The sequence below is a fragment of the Microplitis mediator genome, chromosome 6 (assembly GCF_029852145.1).
Source record: "Microplitis mediator isolate UGA2020A chromosome 6, iyMicMedi2.1, whole genome shotgun sequence".
NCBI lineage: Eukaryota > Metazoa > Arthropoda > Insecta > Hymenoptera > Braconidae > Microplitis > Microplitis mediator.
In genome coordinates this window covers 22,399,571-22,416,736 of record NC_079974.1, presented here as the reverse complement: position 1 = coordinate 22,416,736, position 17,166 = coordinate 22,399,571, and the positions used below count along the sequence as shown (strand labels likewise).

General features: G+C 32.0%; 1 protein-coding gene across 2 annotated transcripts; it reads right to left on the bottom strand.

Moving 5' to 3' along the window:
- Positions 1-11,612: 11,612 nt before the first annotated feature.
- On the bottom strand, positions 11,613-14,663 carry LOC130669556 (vitellogenin-like). 2 transcript variants are annotated; one of them, XM_057472520.1, is made up of 4 exons: positions 14,228-14,663; positions 14,106-14,174; positions 12,321-13,494; positions 11,613-12,230 (listed from the first exon to the last, which is right to left on the bottom strand). In XM_057472520.1, coding segments are annotated over exons 2-4 (1,521 nt in total). In that variant the 5' UTR covers positions 14,107-14,174; positions 14,228-14,663; the 3' UTR covers positions 11,613-11,884. The 2 variants fall into 2 exon arrangements, with proteins under 2 accessions (XP_057328503.1, XP_057328502.1); XM_057472519.1 differs by having other exon boundaries at positions 14,106-14,158.
- Between the last annotated feature and the right edge of the window lie 2,503 nt (positions 14,664-17,166).

Here is a 17,166-nt window from a genome sequence, read left to right as displayed (position 1 = left end):
ATTTTTCAGTACAAAAATGCAAATTTTCAAAAATTCCACTAATACCTGTCGTGAAAAATCTTGTGACAATCAATACGTGTTTTAAATTTTACTGTCCCGCTATGCCCGCGAAATTTAAAAAAAAAATTATTTATTTATTTTACACAAAAAATACTTGAAGTACGAAAGCAAAATACACAAAAAAAAAATTATTCTGAAGTTAGCAGACAATTAAAAATTTTCGAATTTTTGTTTCAACGAATTAATCTAAAAAAGAAATAAAAATAAAAATATGCACATGTAGAAAATTTAATAAACCGTAGGTGCAATTTTTTTAAATATTTTTTTTTTAATAATTTATTGTTTAAAAAAAAATCCAAAAATTATTGAACGTCGGCTAACTTATGCAGTATCATAAAAAAAAAGATTTCTTGGCATAAAAAATTTTTATTCGCCCCAAGAAATTTTTTGCTTTATAAATTGAAAACAAAAATTTTCTTGGGGCGAGAAAAAAAGAATCGGCCCATTACTGGGTCGTGAATGGCTGCCAATTTTCAAGCATCGGCCGAAGATCGGCTATATATCGGATGATAAAAATATGCCAAGCACGGCAGTCTTGAGCATTGGCCAATCGTAGCAATCAATCATCAGCCAAAGCTTGGTATCAAAAGCACTCGATCAAACCGTTGGCCAACGAACGGCAGTTAATTGTGCGCCGTTTTCATAAACAAAAAGACTACTGCCAATATTTCACCATGCACGGGCCAGTATAGCTAGTCATTCATTGACCAATCATCGCAAACCAGGCGTCAGCCGATCTATGGCAAAATTTCGAAGCTCGGCAACTTTGTATGGGAGAGCCACGTCCTGTTGCAGCAACAATTCTTTTTATTCCATGCAATGCAAAATATTTCTTGTACCAAAAAATCCTTTTTTTCTGTGTAGAGCCGCGCGAGTTTATAAATCGGCAAGTTAATATTTATGATGTATATAGTGCTCTATAATAGGGAGTAAGAGAGTTTATATAAAGATGCGGGGGTTGAATGTTGTTGGGGTGCGCGGCGTTTGATAGTCGATATAAACTGGGCTCTAGCACGGCTTACCAAGATAAGCTCTGTCGTCGAGTCGATTATGCTTTTAGGTACACTTCTATCCATATATACATATATATGTATATACAAATATATATAAACCAGTGTAGCAGAGTAGATCCAAGCACCCCATCGCTGCTGGCACGACGAAGACCTTAAGCATCTCGACATTACATGCATTATACCCAGCAGACCCACCCGGGAGTTGTTAACGCCAAGAATATCACGCCCTCGTTGAATTAAATTAAACAACGCACTTGAACAGACAAACCGTGTAATTCGTTCTTATTCTCACTCCTAGTTCCCGCTCTTCCTGCACCCCGTCGCAATCATCTGGAAAATTTAAAAAGGGACCGAATTTTTCTACACCCCTGATGTTAAACTATTCTTGCGAACTTAACCTTAAATCCATACGGATACTCGATCAACCTGAAAATTGAAAAAACTTTAAATAAATTATATTATTTTCGCTTTGAATTGCAGTCAATATATTTTTTAAATTAATTATCGCCTCAATTATTTTGTTCATCTGAAAATTCATCGGAGCCGCCGGCAATCGATCTCTCTGTTCTTTAATGAACTTATTCAATCTGCTTTTAATTAAACCTCAATTCTAACACTTCACTTTGAATATTTCGTCTTTATTTTAATTAAATTAAAATTTTTTTCTACGGAAATAAAAAAACCGTGAGCTGGATTCGAACCCTCGACCCGCTTACAAAAAATTTCCAGTGAATGAGGATCAAAATTCTAGGATTTTTTTGGTAAATGACGGAAAAACGTGGGGTAAAATGGTCAATTAAAAAAATTAGCTAGTGGGTAAATAAATAAATCGGGTCTGGAAATTAAAAAAAAATTAATAAATGGTAAAAAAAATTTTTTTAAATTTAAATTTCGTGTAAATAAGCAGGGAGTGAAATAAAATTATAAATTCAAAATTCCTCAGCCATAATTACTGTTAAAAAAATGGGGATATAACGAAATTTATTATCACTTGGCACACAAGTCCTTCGGAGGGAACATTAAAAGGATCTTGGACTGTTTTAAAAGTTCGTGACCTTTTCCAAGTCACGGACAATAAGACTCGTACAAGTACAGCCCGTGGTATAAAGCTGGATAGTAGTCTACGACGATTCATCGTGTCTTCGTGCTCCGCAACCCTCCGGAAAGAAATCAATTTGCCGCGTGGAATAAAAGATAAGCCGGAGGGCGACAGACACTCGCTCTCACTAGGGACAAAACTCAAAAAAACATACTAATGTATCACTTATTTTGTTGATTTAACCTTCGACATCCCTCTTATTTTATTTTATTAACCGCAATCTCCACCGAGCAGTCCAATAAAAATAATGACATTTACTCCAATCCCTCGTAAACTTTAATTGGCTAATTATGCAGCCGCGTCCGAACCAGCTTTTGTTTAACATTTTATTTTTATTTTCACTCAATCAAACTTTTCATTATTTACTCAATTTCCCACCAAAAACTCGTGACATTTTTTTTTATCGCAATAAAAAAAAAAAAAAGTAAACCCTAATTGCAAGTTCATTAAAAATTTTTTACCTCTCAATTAAATTGCCTTTATCTAGAAATTTTCCTCGACTTGCCCATAAATAAAACTTTCGACCAATTAAATTTTTTTTTTTCACTAAAAAAAAAAAGTCGTGAATAAAAAAGGAGAGTTTATAAATAATAACAAATAATAACTGTACATATTACAGTAAGGTGTTATTGGCTGGGTTGAAAGTAGCGACCGATCAATATTGGTATCCATGGCAATGCCCCCCGCGCCGCTAAACTTGTTACCTATATTCACCCTTAAATCACTTCCTGTTTTATCGCCTCTACCTCTGCCTCAATCTCCATCTCTACGTCCACCCCCACCTCACCTCTAGCTATTACTATGCATATATATATATATATATATATATATATATATATATATTTTACCTTTAGCATTACATGTATAGATCAGAATCTCCAATATTTAATTTCCAAAATGACGACGTAATTTTTAAACAATAAAAATTTTTTTTTACTACTAGTCGATTTTAATAATCGATTTCAGAGCTCAGTCGATAGTCCAGAGAATTAAGAATGACACTGCTCGCATTGTTAACACTAAACCATTAAGGAAATACGAGGACCATCGATCTCATGGTATCGGAGTCACTTTACTCGTATGTGGATATATATATATCTATATATGTGTATATATGTATATGTATATACGAAGGATACGAATGGAAACGACGGCGTTTTGTTATTTAAATTGAATAGAGTGTGGAACGAGTGTAGAATCTCCTCCTCTCCGCGTATACCCGCGATGTACATCTCGAAACACGATATCGCATCGACCCATCTACTCACTATATCCTCAATTCTATTATTTTAATACTTTGGTTTTTTCAATACGTTTATTTACTGAACGAAACAATCGATTTAAATATTTTATGAAAAAAAATGAAGCGGGTGAATTTTTGTGGTAATAAAAAAATAAGAGTAATAATGGGAGCGCTATATAGATATTATGAAAGTAATGTACATCGCAAGTTAGGTGAAAAATAGTTACTATTATGTCAGTCTTACGGTATGGTCTGTATCAGTCTGTCAGAAGCTGTCAACCGTTAAGATTGCTAACAAATGTGTTTTATTTGTGTTTCATTCACCCGTGAAAACTTACTGCCACCACTAACTAAACCTGGACAATATCGCGTGATTCAAAAGTCCGACGTACGTACAAATGCCTACATACATACATACTAAGGAATATATATATATATATATATGTGTATATTGAGCATAAAAGAGCGGCTGTGGGTAGCCACAGGCCCAATAATAACTTTACATTTATATTATAACATAAAAACATCAACAAAAAATTTTTATCTTTTATTTTCATTTATTTATATATATATTTAATTATTTATATATTTTAGATCTGGAAAAAAAAATTTTTTATTACGCATTTTTTTAAATTTTTATTTTGACCATTTTACCCCGTGAAATTTTTTTCTAATTCATTTTTAAAAAATTTTATATTTTGTCCATTTTACCCCAGCAAAATTTTTTTTAAATTAATTTTTAAAAAATTTTATATTTTGTCCATTTTACCCCAGCAAAATTTTTTTTAAATTCATTTTTAAAAAATTTTATATTTTGTCCATTTTACCCCAGCAAACTTTTTTTTAATTCATTTTTTAAAAATTTTATATTTTGTCCATTTTACCCCAGCAAAATTTTTTTTAATTCATTTTTAAAAAATTTTTTATTTTGTCCATTTTACCCCAGCAAAATTTTTTCTTAATTCATTTTTAAAAAATTTTATATTTTGTCCATTTTACCCCAGCAAACTTTTTTTTAATTCATTTTTTAAAAATTTTATATTTTGTCCATTTTACCCCAGCAAAATTTTTTTTTAATTCATTTTTTAAAAATTTTATATTTTGTCCATTTTACCCCAGCAAAATTTTTTTTAAATTCATTTTTTAAAAATTTTATATTCTGTCCATTTTACCCCAGCAAAATTTTGTTTGTCATGTTACCCCGTGAAAATTTTTTGTTAATTTCAAATAATTTTATATTTTAATTAACTTCATTTACTTAAGTAAAAAAATATATATACATATATATATATATATATATATATATATATATATATATATATATATATATATATATATATATAAAGATGTAGAGAAGAAAGAATCAGGAGTGGCTTTGATTTTAAATGAAGAGCAAGAGAGAAGGGAGAAAAAAATAAAAAAAAACCCAGGAACAAACAAGTAAGTAGTGGGGGTAAGTTGGCTGGGACTGATGCAGACATGGAGCGGGGCCCGATGCTCGCGTGGTGGGGGAAGCGATTGCGGGGCCTAAGAAGACCGACTTGCGTCTCGCGAGGTGGCGCACGCGGCGCGGGAACTCGACAGGAGACCGCGCTTCTACTGCGGACCACCCAAGACGAAATTTACTATAATCTCAGATGCTCTCATGCAGTCCTTGCAGCCGATGCTCATTCTTATTATTATTATTGTTGTTGTTGCTGCTGTTATTTTTTTTCTTATTCGGCTTGTGGGCCTTATTCCCCAGACTCGTTGGCTCGCTCGGTCATTTATTTATTTATTTCTTTTATATGCAGGTTTTTAAAACGGCGATATGAGAGTTAAGCTGCACGCTACCACAAATACATCACTCGGAGCTATATAAAATAATAATCAGTGTTAACGGTCACTTTTTAGACGGATTTAACTTTTTCAGGGGATTATTAATCCGGAGTCGCAATGGGGTAATTGCCGAGATATTAAGATATTTTTGTACGTAAGATATTTTCGGAGATTAAATATAATTAGTGGATTTCTTTTTTTTGCGTAATTATTTAATGAAAAAAAATTTATCCATATTTATGCTCAGGCGTATTATTAAATCATTAATCAATGTGAGTAACTAGATGACTTGTTTAATGGACGCCATTAATTTAAATATTTAAATACCACTTTCACAATTATTTAACCACGTTATTAATGTTAACTATTTTTTCTTAATTATTACTCGGCTTTTTTTTTTATTAAGATGTTAATCGAGACGAGTTTTTTTATAAAAAAATATTTACAAATTAATTTGAAGTTTTTGAATTCATTACTCCGGGACTCGAACCCGCGACCTCGGGTTAACTAATTTTTTTACTCCTCATAAAATGGACGTGTGAATTTTTTCAATATAAAAATTTAATTGTTTTTTTTGCTTGTAAGTTTGGATATAAAAAAAATGACGATATTTATAGCATACTTATATATATTTAGAAATTTAATGATGATATAAATCTACTTGGATATCACAATTGCAGACGGCAGCTCATTATTTTTAATGTCAATTGAAAAAAAACAGAATTTTTTTTTTAATTTGAGTTTTAAAAAATGGGACCAGGATTCGAACCCACGGCCTCAGATTAATTAATTTTTTGTTCTGATTTGACATTGACCTGAATTTTCTGGATGTAAAATTCAAATTTTTTACTTAAATTGTAATTTTTTAAGGAAAAAATCAAAACTTAATTTTGTAACCACGAGCGTACTTGGAAATTTAAAAATTAAATTTCTAAAATAATTATTTTAAATGTCAATTAGAAAAATTGGAGGAAATTTTATAAAACAGAGTCCGGGATTCGAACCCATGACCTCAGATTAATTAAATTTTTTTCTGATTTGACATTGACCTGAATTTTCTGAGTATGAAATTCAAATTTTTCACTTGAATTGTAATTTTTCAAGTAAAAAATCAGAATTTTATAACCACGCGCGTACTTGGAAATTTCAAAATTAAATTCCTAAAATAATTATTTTGAATGTCAGTTCGAAAAAATGGAGGAAATTTTATAAAACAGAGTTCGGGATTCGAACCCAAGACCTCAGACTAATTAAATTTTTTTTCTGTGTATTTGACATTGACCTGAATTTTCGTGATACAAAATTCAAATTTTACACTTGAATTGTAATTTTTCAAGTAAAAAATCAGAATTTTATAACCACGCGCGTACTTGGAAATTTAAAAATTAAATTCCTAAAATAATTTTTAAATGTCAGTTAGAAAAAATGGAGGAAAGTTTATAAAACAGAGTTCGGGATTCGAACCCAAGACCTCAGATTAATTAAATTTTTTTTCTGATTTGACATTGACCTGAATTTTCTGGATCTAAAATTCAAATTTTTCACTTGAATTGCAATTTTTCAAGTAAAAAATCAAAACTTAATTTTATAACCACGCGCGTACTTGGAAATTTAAAAATTAAATTCCTAAAATAATTTTTTAAATATCAATTAGAAGAAATGGAGGAAATTTTTTAAAACAGAGTTCGGGATTCGAACCCAAGACCTCAGACAAAATGTCTTTGAAAAATTCCCCACAAACTTGACATTTTGTAAATTAACTGACTCGGGACTCGAACCCGAGCTCAGCAAAAAATCAAACAATGACCGCCTGCAAAAATAAAAGCAATTAAAAATTTTAATAAACACTAAAAAATAATAACCCCCAGGTAGAAAGTAATCAATGGAATTAGCTTGTATTAAGCTAATTTTATCAGTTTTAGCCTAAAATTAGCTAACAAACTCTGGTTAACACAAGGTTAGTTGGTAACGCTTTGGATCGCTAACATAAAGCTTGCAGTTTTAGCTTGCATAAACAGTGACAATTCAGCTTACTATAAGGTTAAAAATATATATTATTTTTAGCTAGAATAGATTTGGTAATTTAAGTTTGAAAACATGTTTACAGACAAAAATATATTTTATTTTTTTTTTTTTCTGTACACAAACATCAGATATTGGGCATTAAATGTATAGTGTTATATATATTTTAGAAATATTAAACAGTAAATATTCTTTTATGGTTGTCATTCATCGTTTTAACAGTAATATATAACGTAATCAGTTTTATGCTTGTAATGTAACGACGTTCTAAAAAATTCAAATTTTTTTATTATAAGCATTAATAACTTGTGATTCAATAAATTAAAAAATTAAAACTTACGTACTTAGTAAATATTTTTCTTTATAAATGTTGCAAATAAAATTGAACTTATTTATCACTTATAAACAATAACAAAAACTCCTAATTAACCTCAAACTTCAGTTTTCAATGTACGCTTGAAGTAATGTTAGCAGATAAGGTAGTTTTAAGTTTAGAATCCAAGCTTAAGACGAATCTTATCTTACGCGTGGAAAAAAAGTTAACAGAAAGGTATATTTGGAGGTTAGTTACTCTCTGAAGACTTGTCATAGAATTCATTCTAATAACAACCTAGAATAAAGCTTACAAAACAAGACTTAGATGTTAAGCTAAAATAAAGCTATTTTGAAGTTTCAAACTTGTCCGACTACGACAATTTTCTACCTGGGCCTATGAATTTTTATTTTCAACAAAGAATTTATCATTCCCCATAATTTGTTTCCTTCCCACAATTACTCAAAAAGCTAAACAATATTTAAGCGACAAAAATTCCAGTCGTGTTACGTCCGCTCGCTGAGCGAATCGTCTTGAGCAATTTGCATGATTAATGTGTACACGAGTAGCCCGATCAGGATCAGAGACATCACAAAGACAGTCTCGGGCCGAGATCCGTCGGGAGCACCAGCAGGACTCGGGTCCCGTGAAAGAGATATTTCATTCTGCCCGTGCCCTCTTATCTTCTCGCGGGTCTTGTCAAGCTCCCGAGTAGACCCGAGTTCGAGTCCCTCTCCGGCTTAGAATTTTGCGTGACTAAATAAAAGTGACGCTGCTTCATTATTTTTTTCTTCTCTTCTCACCTCACCCCCCCCCCCTCACCCCGTAAATGAAAACTGATACCGCGATATTTCCTCACTATGTTTTTAGCTCACGGTAATTTATTTATAAAAAACAAATTAATTTTTTTTTATAAATTACTTGAAGTTAAAAATAATAATAAAGTTTAAGTAAGCGAATATATACCGTCATTTTCTGGTTCTCAGTCTGTAGCAACATCTCAGCAGATGAGAGGCGGAGAAGACTAAAAAAGAGATGAGAAGAAGGGCTCGGAAACTAAATCTTGTGTAAAAGGCCGGCCTTGTTCTTTTCTCTCGGGGACTAGATCGATCCCAGAGCAACATCCAAGGCACCGCCCATTTTTTTATTCACCTCAGCTTTTTTTTTTTCACATTTCATCGTTCTCTCTAATATTCCTACATTAATATATACATATATATTTATTTTCGGCCATTGGAATTATTCTGTCATTGATAAATTACGTAAGCTAGGCCCGGTGCACTCTTAATTTAGGCGTACAAAATATATGAAAGCGTACGAGTATTTATTTTCAGCATATGGAATTTTTAAAAGGCGAAACGGAAACGGTTCCGTTAAAAAATTTCACCTGTCAAGCTGTCAATCGGACGCTAACTCATATGTCGGAGTTTACGTGGGCTTGCAATCAGACCTGTGCCTTCGCCTTATTGCCTTATTACCTTATACATTTAAATTTGTATACATATATGTATGGGGGAATTTGTATATTTATTTATGTGAGCGTGAGGTGTAAGAGTGTGGCCGATTAAATTTTGATTAAAAGTACGATGATGGCTACGTTTCACTCGTGAGAAAGCGATGACAATCAAAATATCAAATAAGAACGTAATTATATGCATATATGTATATATATATATATTTTTTTTTTGTTTTTTAATCATTGTATTACTGAAGGTATTTTTGTACTTTTAATTAGGGTAATTATTAATTAAAAAATATTTTTGAGATCTTTATTGGATCTGAGGTGATTAATTAAATAAGTAATTTATTTATATTTCGTCAAGGAGTGAAATTTTTTTTTTTTAATTAATTAATTAATTATAAATGATTATTATTGTTGGTGTTAATTAATTGCCATTTTTTTTTTGTATCAATTTTCAATTTCTGCACATAAAAAAAGAATTTCTTGGCGCAAGAAATATTTTGTATTATGAATTGAAGACAAAAATTTTTCTTGGCTCAAGAATTTTTTTCTTGCCTAAAAAATTTTTTTCTTGTTCCGAGAATATTTTTTCCTACCCCGAGGAAAGTTTTGTTTTCACTTTATAATACAAAAAATTTCTTGGGTCGAGTAAAAATTTTTTTAGAACAAGAAAAAATTTTTTGCGCCAAGAAATCCTTTTTTTCTGTGTGATTTTAGTAAAAAATTTTTATAAAAACTTCACTTAAAAAATTATTTTCAAAAATTCAAATTTCGTTGAAAAAAATTTTATTCAAATTTACCAGATATTGAAAAAAATTTTCGGAGTAAACGCGGATTCAATCCGGAGTAAATTTGAAGCGGATGACTATTTATTTATTTAATTCCCTTGGAGTGAAATTTACTCCGGGGGGTAAATTTTACTACTAAAACTCTGAATCGGAGTGAATGCGGATTTAAATAAAATCCAGAATACTCCGAAATTACTCCGCTAAAAAGAGAAATTTCCTATTTACTCCTATGCGAAGTGATTTTTTTTTAAACTCCGAAACTCCGAGTGCTGGAGTGAATTCGGATTCAAATAAAATCCGTAATTACTCCGATTTACTCCCAATTTTCGCAGTGTAATGGTCGAGTACAACCAATTAATTACAATAAATAATTACTTACAAAATAAGTAGATAAATTTTCTTTCTACACTACAAATTTAGCGGAGTGAACGTGGAGTAATTTTGGAATGAATCCTAAGCAGATGATTGCTTATTTATTTAATCCAATTGGAGTAAAATTCACTCGACGAGGAGTTCAATTTAATATTAAAACTCCGAATCGGAGTGAATGCAGATCAAAATAAAATCCAGATGACTCCAAAATTACTCAGCTGAAAAAACAAACTCCCTATTTACTCCGTATGTAAAGTGATTTTTTCAAAATTCGAATTTAAATAAAATCCGTAATCACTCCAAATTCACTCCCAATTTTTTACAGTTCAAAAATTGAACCAAAAAAATTTCAAAATTTTTTTATTGTAATAATTTAAAAAAAAAGTAATTAAAATAAAAAAAGTACAAGTAATAAAAATAAAGTAATAATAAACAGTTGATTTAAAAGCCGCAGATAAAATTAAAACCAAAGAGGATGAGTAAGAGGTAATAAAATAAAATATACATACTGTAGTGTCAACACTCGGAATGTTTCATGTAATGCAAAAATATAAGTCTTTAAGCATTTGCACAGCATCCATACTCACACACACACACACACACAAAATCGCACACCACCACATATATCAAAGTACTCGTATGACTGCACATGAGCTTAAGAATGATGATACCGAGGGTGGGGATTGATGAAACTGTGGACTGAGGGCAATTTGACTCAAGCATATTCTTAAAGCTCGCCGACTTTAGTGTGTGGGCGTGTGTTGAAACGTTGTAACGTTAGACGAGTTTTGCGTGGGCACACACGATATTACATCTGGCCCGCACTCGGACTTTATGATGGACGAGACAGGTGATTATGCGTGTGAAAACTGCTACGAGACAACCAATCCCGTTTATTTTATTCAAATTATCCATATCATCTTTATTCCCACCCCCTCCCTGCCTAGACCTCCCGCCTAATCGCGCCTAGAATCTATTCAAAATTTTAATCCAAAACTGAATTTCAAAATTGATAGACCTCCCGCCTAATCGCGCCCGAGATCTATTCGAAATTTTGATACAAAAATGAATTTCAAAATTGAGTTATTCCCCAATCCTTCCATTCTATAATACATATATATACATATATATATGATAATATTTCCCCCGAGACTTGATGACCCTCGCGTGCATTTGTGGCTCTGAGAAATCTAATACTATTTATTATTCACATGACAAACGAGGCCTTACACATTAACCTTAAACCTCCACTCGACGTTTAGCGTCCAACTGCGCGGGCAATTATTTTTAAAATATATATGTAGATGTATATAGTAGTAGAGCAAGACAAATCACACTACGAGCACAAACAAATTAACCACCTAATTATTATAACAATTTATTTTTACTAAAGTATTAAAAAGACACTTTATAAATCGGCTTATAAATATTTAGTGAGTAATTAAATTTTCGAGTTTAATTTTACTTTAAATTAAAAATTATGTATATGAGGATTTTTAAAATCCTAATCTTTATAACAGATTTAATGGCTGCGAGTAAAAAAATTCATTGCTAATAAAATTTAAAAAAGTTTTTTTATTTTGCGATGGAATTTCATTAAACGATTTTTTATGGGCTGAAATTTTGAATATTTTAGCGAAAGTATGCCTGCGATTGCAGACGGGGTTCAAGGAAAAATTGAGTAAGTGGAAAATTTAGAGCTGTCGTTTTTCATGGCAGCGTTTGTTTGTACATCCGCAGAGGGCGTGTTTTGACCTAGAAATATTTTTAGGATTATCCTCGCATTCACATATTTTAATGGTTTTCTGTTTATTTGGGTCAATTTCGGAAGCGGCTGATGAGCTTGGGGTATCTGTTGTTGGTATTTTGGCAGGTGAGCAGTGACACTTTTTCGGCGACACGGGAGGGCCTTCACGGAACATTTTTAAGCTGTCGGTCATTTTGACTGCCAACTGCGAGACAATTGAGGCCCGCGGGTGATCCAAGGATCCTTCCGTTTGGCGACGGTGCTTCTGATGCGTGCAGAATTCGATCCTAATGCTAAACAAAGGTAACATTTTTTGCTAGAGTAAGTATCTGATCTAAAAAAATCCTTGGACAAAATCTTCGGCCAAGAAACAATAGACTCGCCTCTGACGCTGGCACTTTTTGCTGGTTCCCGAGTCGCTGGATTTTTTCCTCGAGTCGGAGCACCTGGTTGAGCACGAGCTGTCCTTTGATTTTCGTTTGTCCTCCAGCTTGGAAGTCGAGGGCTGGCCCAAGTCCGCGGAGGTCCTGGAACTGGACCTGAGTTCCTTCTTTCCTGGGTCACTGAGGGGCAGAGTCGTCTGGTCCATGATGTCCGAGTGCCTTTCAATGCTTGATAAATCACTGAGCCGCACAGTAGTTTGGTCCATGATGTCCTTAGACGGTCGTGAAGACCCAGATCGTCTTGAAGAAGTCGATAGTCTTGGGTGTCTCCTGTCAGTTTTGGCATCTTCTGAACTTTTGGGGTCACCAGTTTCCCCAGCAGCCGAAGCGCCTTCGATTTCGACGCTGGCTTGCTGATTATCATCGGAAATGGTCTTAGCTCCCAGGGTACGCAATAAACTCCAGCCTTTTTTGCGAGAACTTGTTGATTGTTGGCTAGAATCTGAATTCCTGGAGTTCTTTGAATCCGACTTTGAGTCTTTCCGAGCGTCGGAAGATTTTCTTCTTGAAGACTGCGGCTGTTTACCTGTTTCGCGGGACGCTTTGCGAGATTGCTTTGATGATGACTTGACACTGGCATCTGATAATTTTGCGGATGAATTAAGTTGCTTCTCGAGAGACGGCCGTGGAGACTTGAGATCATTTCCTGGGTCATCAGCGAGGGGAATGGTACTAGTTTTCTCGGACACACTCGAGTGCAAGGAATTTTCTGCATCATTTACGGAACTAAGTCTTTGTTCTCCGGACAATCTCGAGTGCCGTTTACTGGAATGTTTGTTTGAAGAGGCGCTTGATCCTCGGTCTTTGCTCAATTTACGCTCAGAAATTCTGTCTCGCGATGGTCTTTTCTTGGGTAAGGAATTTTTTGAGTCAAGGGAACCAGAGTGTCGAGATATGCTTCTTATTTCGGCAGCGGATAGTTTTCTGTTGCTACCGCAAACTTCTGGGGATATCAGCTGACTGGAAATGCTGATTCGTGAAGATTTTCTTGAACTGTGAGGTGATTTTGAGTGAGAAGATTTTCGGGAAGAATTTTCTTTTGGTTTTTTTACGCAGCACGGAAACATACGACCGAAGCATGATTTTTTTTGTGGCTTTGGTTCACTTACTATCACTAAAATAAAGAAATAATTTATGGACAACATTTTTAAATTTTTGGTTTTTAATATTTTAGTAACTACTAAAAAAATGAGGTCATTGGAAAGGAAATTTCATTCCCCACAACTTTGTTCCTCATAAAAAATATTATAAAATGCAGAGTTTAGAAACTACAGTAATTTTGAACCCAGAAAAAATATTAGTGATTATTCCAAAATTTTGAAATGGTCATAACTTTGAAAATATTGACTTTACGAAATTTTTTGTAGATATCAAAATTATAGAAAATTAAATTTCCTATAACTTTGATTTTGACAAAAAAAGAGCTAGGGCCATTAGTTCAAAAGTTACAGCCATTTTAAATTCCACAAAAAAGTATATACATTTTTCCAAAAATTTCCAAATTACTTACAGTGCTCTCACTTCAAAACTACTGATTCTACGCCATTTTTTGTTGATACCAAAATTGTAGGAAATTGAATTTCCTTTCCAGTGACCTATAACAACATCCCTTTTTCTCATATATTCCCCAAGATATTGTCAATCAAATAACTATATATACCCTCCCTCCAACTTTTCATTATAACCAACATCAGTATTTCCTTTAAAAAAATGAATTTAACTCACTTGTTTTTTTCCCAGCCGTTTCTGTAGTGCCAGAAAATGCCTCTTAAATAATTCTACAAAAAGAAATACCTAAATTTGATTTTCATAAATTCAAATCAATTCCTGCTATAAAAAATAAAAACCTGAACTTCTGTGGGTTGGATTCAATTCACCCAAAGAACTGGATAAACTTTCCTGGGAGGAATCACTTCGAGCTGTCGTTGCTGCCTCTGTTACAGTCGACAATGGAGATCTAACAGCCGCCGATTCACGAACCATCAAAACAGTCATTGATCCCGTTTGTAAATTCTGGCCGTGTTGCGGTGGACATCTGATGACCGCTATCACTTTATCCATTTTTTTTATCCTTGAGATCGACTCTAACCACGTTAATCATATTTAATTTTTCTTGTTCTCAACCGCGTATAAATTTACTTCTTATATTATTTGCTCGATATTTTTATTATCTTTCCCTCTATTGATTCACAAGATGACAGGAATCATTTATCGCTCAATCAAATTTAAATAATAATAATAATGACAGTAATAATAATAATAGCCTGTGGTTTTTTTTAACTATTTGAGGTTTATTCCCGACTGTCAACGCGTTAATTATGCGGCTAAATTCATGTCTCTTCTCGACTTCAATTGTAATTTTACTAAGTAATGAATAAAAAACTGGAGGGAATTATTGTATAATAAAATTATTATTATTATCAGACAGAATTTATTACAATAAATTTAAATTTCAATAAGTCATGTTTCACATCATCATAAATTTTAAATATTTTTATTAAAAAGAGCATAAGTAGGTATTTATATAAATGAGATAAAATCTAAATCTTTTTTTAAAAAATTCAACAAACGAAATTTCTGTGGTTTTAAATTTTTTCAGTCAATCGGATGTAAATTGTAACACTCGTGAATTAAGCACAGCGTGAAAGCTAATCATACGCTTTTATAAATATACTTTTTTCTTTAACTAAAATATTTTTTCGTGTTTTCTATTGTCAGGCATAAAAAGATCGTGTATTAGATTTTGGTTACAATACTGACAATAGGATGTCAAAATAAATCATAAGTCAGTAAAAATATCATTCTTACAAAATATGGGGAAAATTAAATCCATACAATATCTTCAAAAAGAAAAGTTGTTTTTTGAAATTTAAATTTTTGAATAAAAAACGTAAGAAAAAAAATTTCACTCGACTTTTCATGTTCTAGGTTCTGATTAGATTTTGGAATCGATCCATCGAGCAGATTACAAGTTATCAAAAAAAAAATATTTTTGATAAAATTTTATTTTTGGAATATCTCTGAACGCACCCTACCGATCAAGATCAATTTTTTACAGTTTTTAGATATTGACAAGCCGCGTCAAATGACACCTTAAAGTTCAAAATTGATTCATCCGTTCAAAAGTTACAGATATTTACATACGTACGTACATACATACATACATACTAGGGTGGGTTGAAAAAAAACTCTTTTTTTGTATTTCTTAGCTTGGGGTAAAATTTGTACCTTATAAAAAAAAATTATTTTTCAAGAAAAAAAAAATTTTTTTACTCAACATTTTGAGGTGGCCCACTCGTTTTTAAAATAAATAATTGATTAAACGGAGTAGTTCCAACGAAAAAAATTTTTTTTTGTCTAAAATCGTGGAAAACATCTAATAGTTGTCAAATGTGATTTTTTTTACTTCACTTTCATTTTAATTCAAAAGAAAATGCTTTTCATTTTTGGATTTTTTACTTAAATTACAAAAATAATAGGAAAAAAATTTTTTCAACTTCTGACTTTGAATTAGCTTTCAAGGGGACACCCTACAGATTCTAGAACACCATGTAATTTTTTTCGTTGGGACTACCCCGTTTGATCAATTATTTATTTTAAAAACGAGTGGGCCACCTCAAAATGTTGAGTAAAAAAATTTTTTTTTTTTATAAGGTACAAATTCTACCCCCATGCTAAGAAAAAAAAAATTTTTTTTTAACCCACCCTAATACATACATACATACATACATACATACACAGAAAAAAATAATTTCTTGGTGCAAGAAATTTTTTGTATTATAAATTGAAAACAGAAATTTTCATGAGACAAGAAAAAATTTCTCGGTTCAAAACATTTTTTCTTGCTCTAAAAAAATTTATTCTCGCTCCAAGAAATTTTAAGTTTTCAATTTATAATTCAAAAAATTTCTTGAGGCAAGTAAAAATTTTTTTGGAACAAATAAAAATTTCTTGCACTATAAGAAATCCTTTTTTTCTGTGTACATACATACACTCGGACATCATCTTGAAATTAGTCAGGTCATCCTAGAGCCTCAGAACGTCAAGATCTCTTAGAAATTCGATTTTTGAAAATCGGCCTGAAACTTAACTTTCCTAATTTTTTAAAATTTCAAATTTTCTTAGCGGGAAATTTAAAATATTACAAAAAAAGAAATGTAGTAATTGGATAAGAACTAATAATTATAATCTACAACTAAGCTAAATTTATAGTACTGTTTTTGGCAACTTAACTTATTGTTCGTTACACTGTATTATTAATATGTAGGTCTAATTTAAGTAATTTATGTATAACTGTTATGTAAAATGTACCGGTTCTAAGCACAGGTAATTGCACCTCTTTAGAATTTTTGTTTTTACCAGAAAATAAATAAAAAAGTCACATTAAAAAACTAGCTGAGACGGAAATTTAAAAAAAACCATTTGCTTATATTTATATCCAGTGAATTTTCATGGTTCAAACACGATTATTTATCTCATATATTTACTTGTATATGTATATATATAAATCCATATATCTAGATACCTGAAAAAAAGTATGAGGACTAAGTCGGTGATGCGGACAAAGCTCAACACTTAGATTTTATTTTGACTTTACGACCAAGGCTGTGGATAACAATATTTTGTAAGGCTGAGGCTAATGCTAAAGGATCTTTGTCGCCTCGTGTACATTATCCCAAAGCGGGCGGTATATTTTAGAGACCGCCGCGTGAAAATAAGGTAAGGGCTAGTATAACTAGAAGAGAGAGCTCTAGTATAAAACATAAAACAGACAACAGACGTCAAC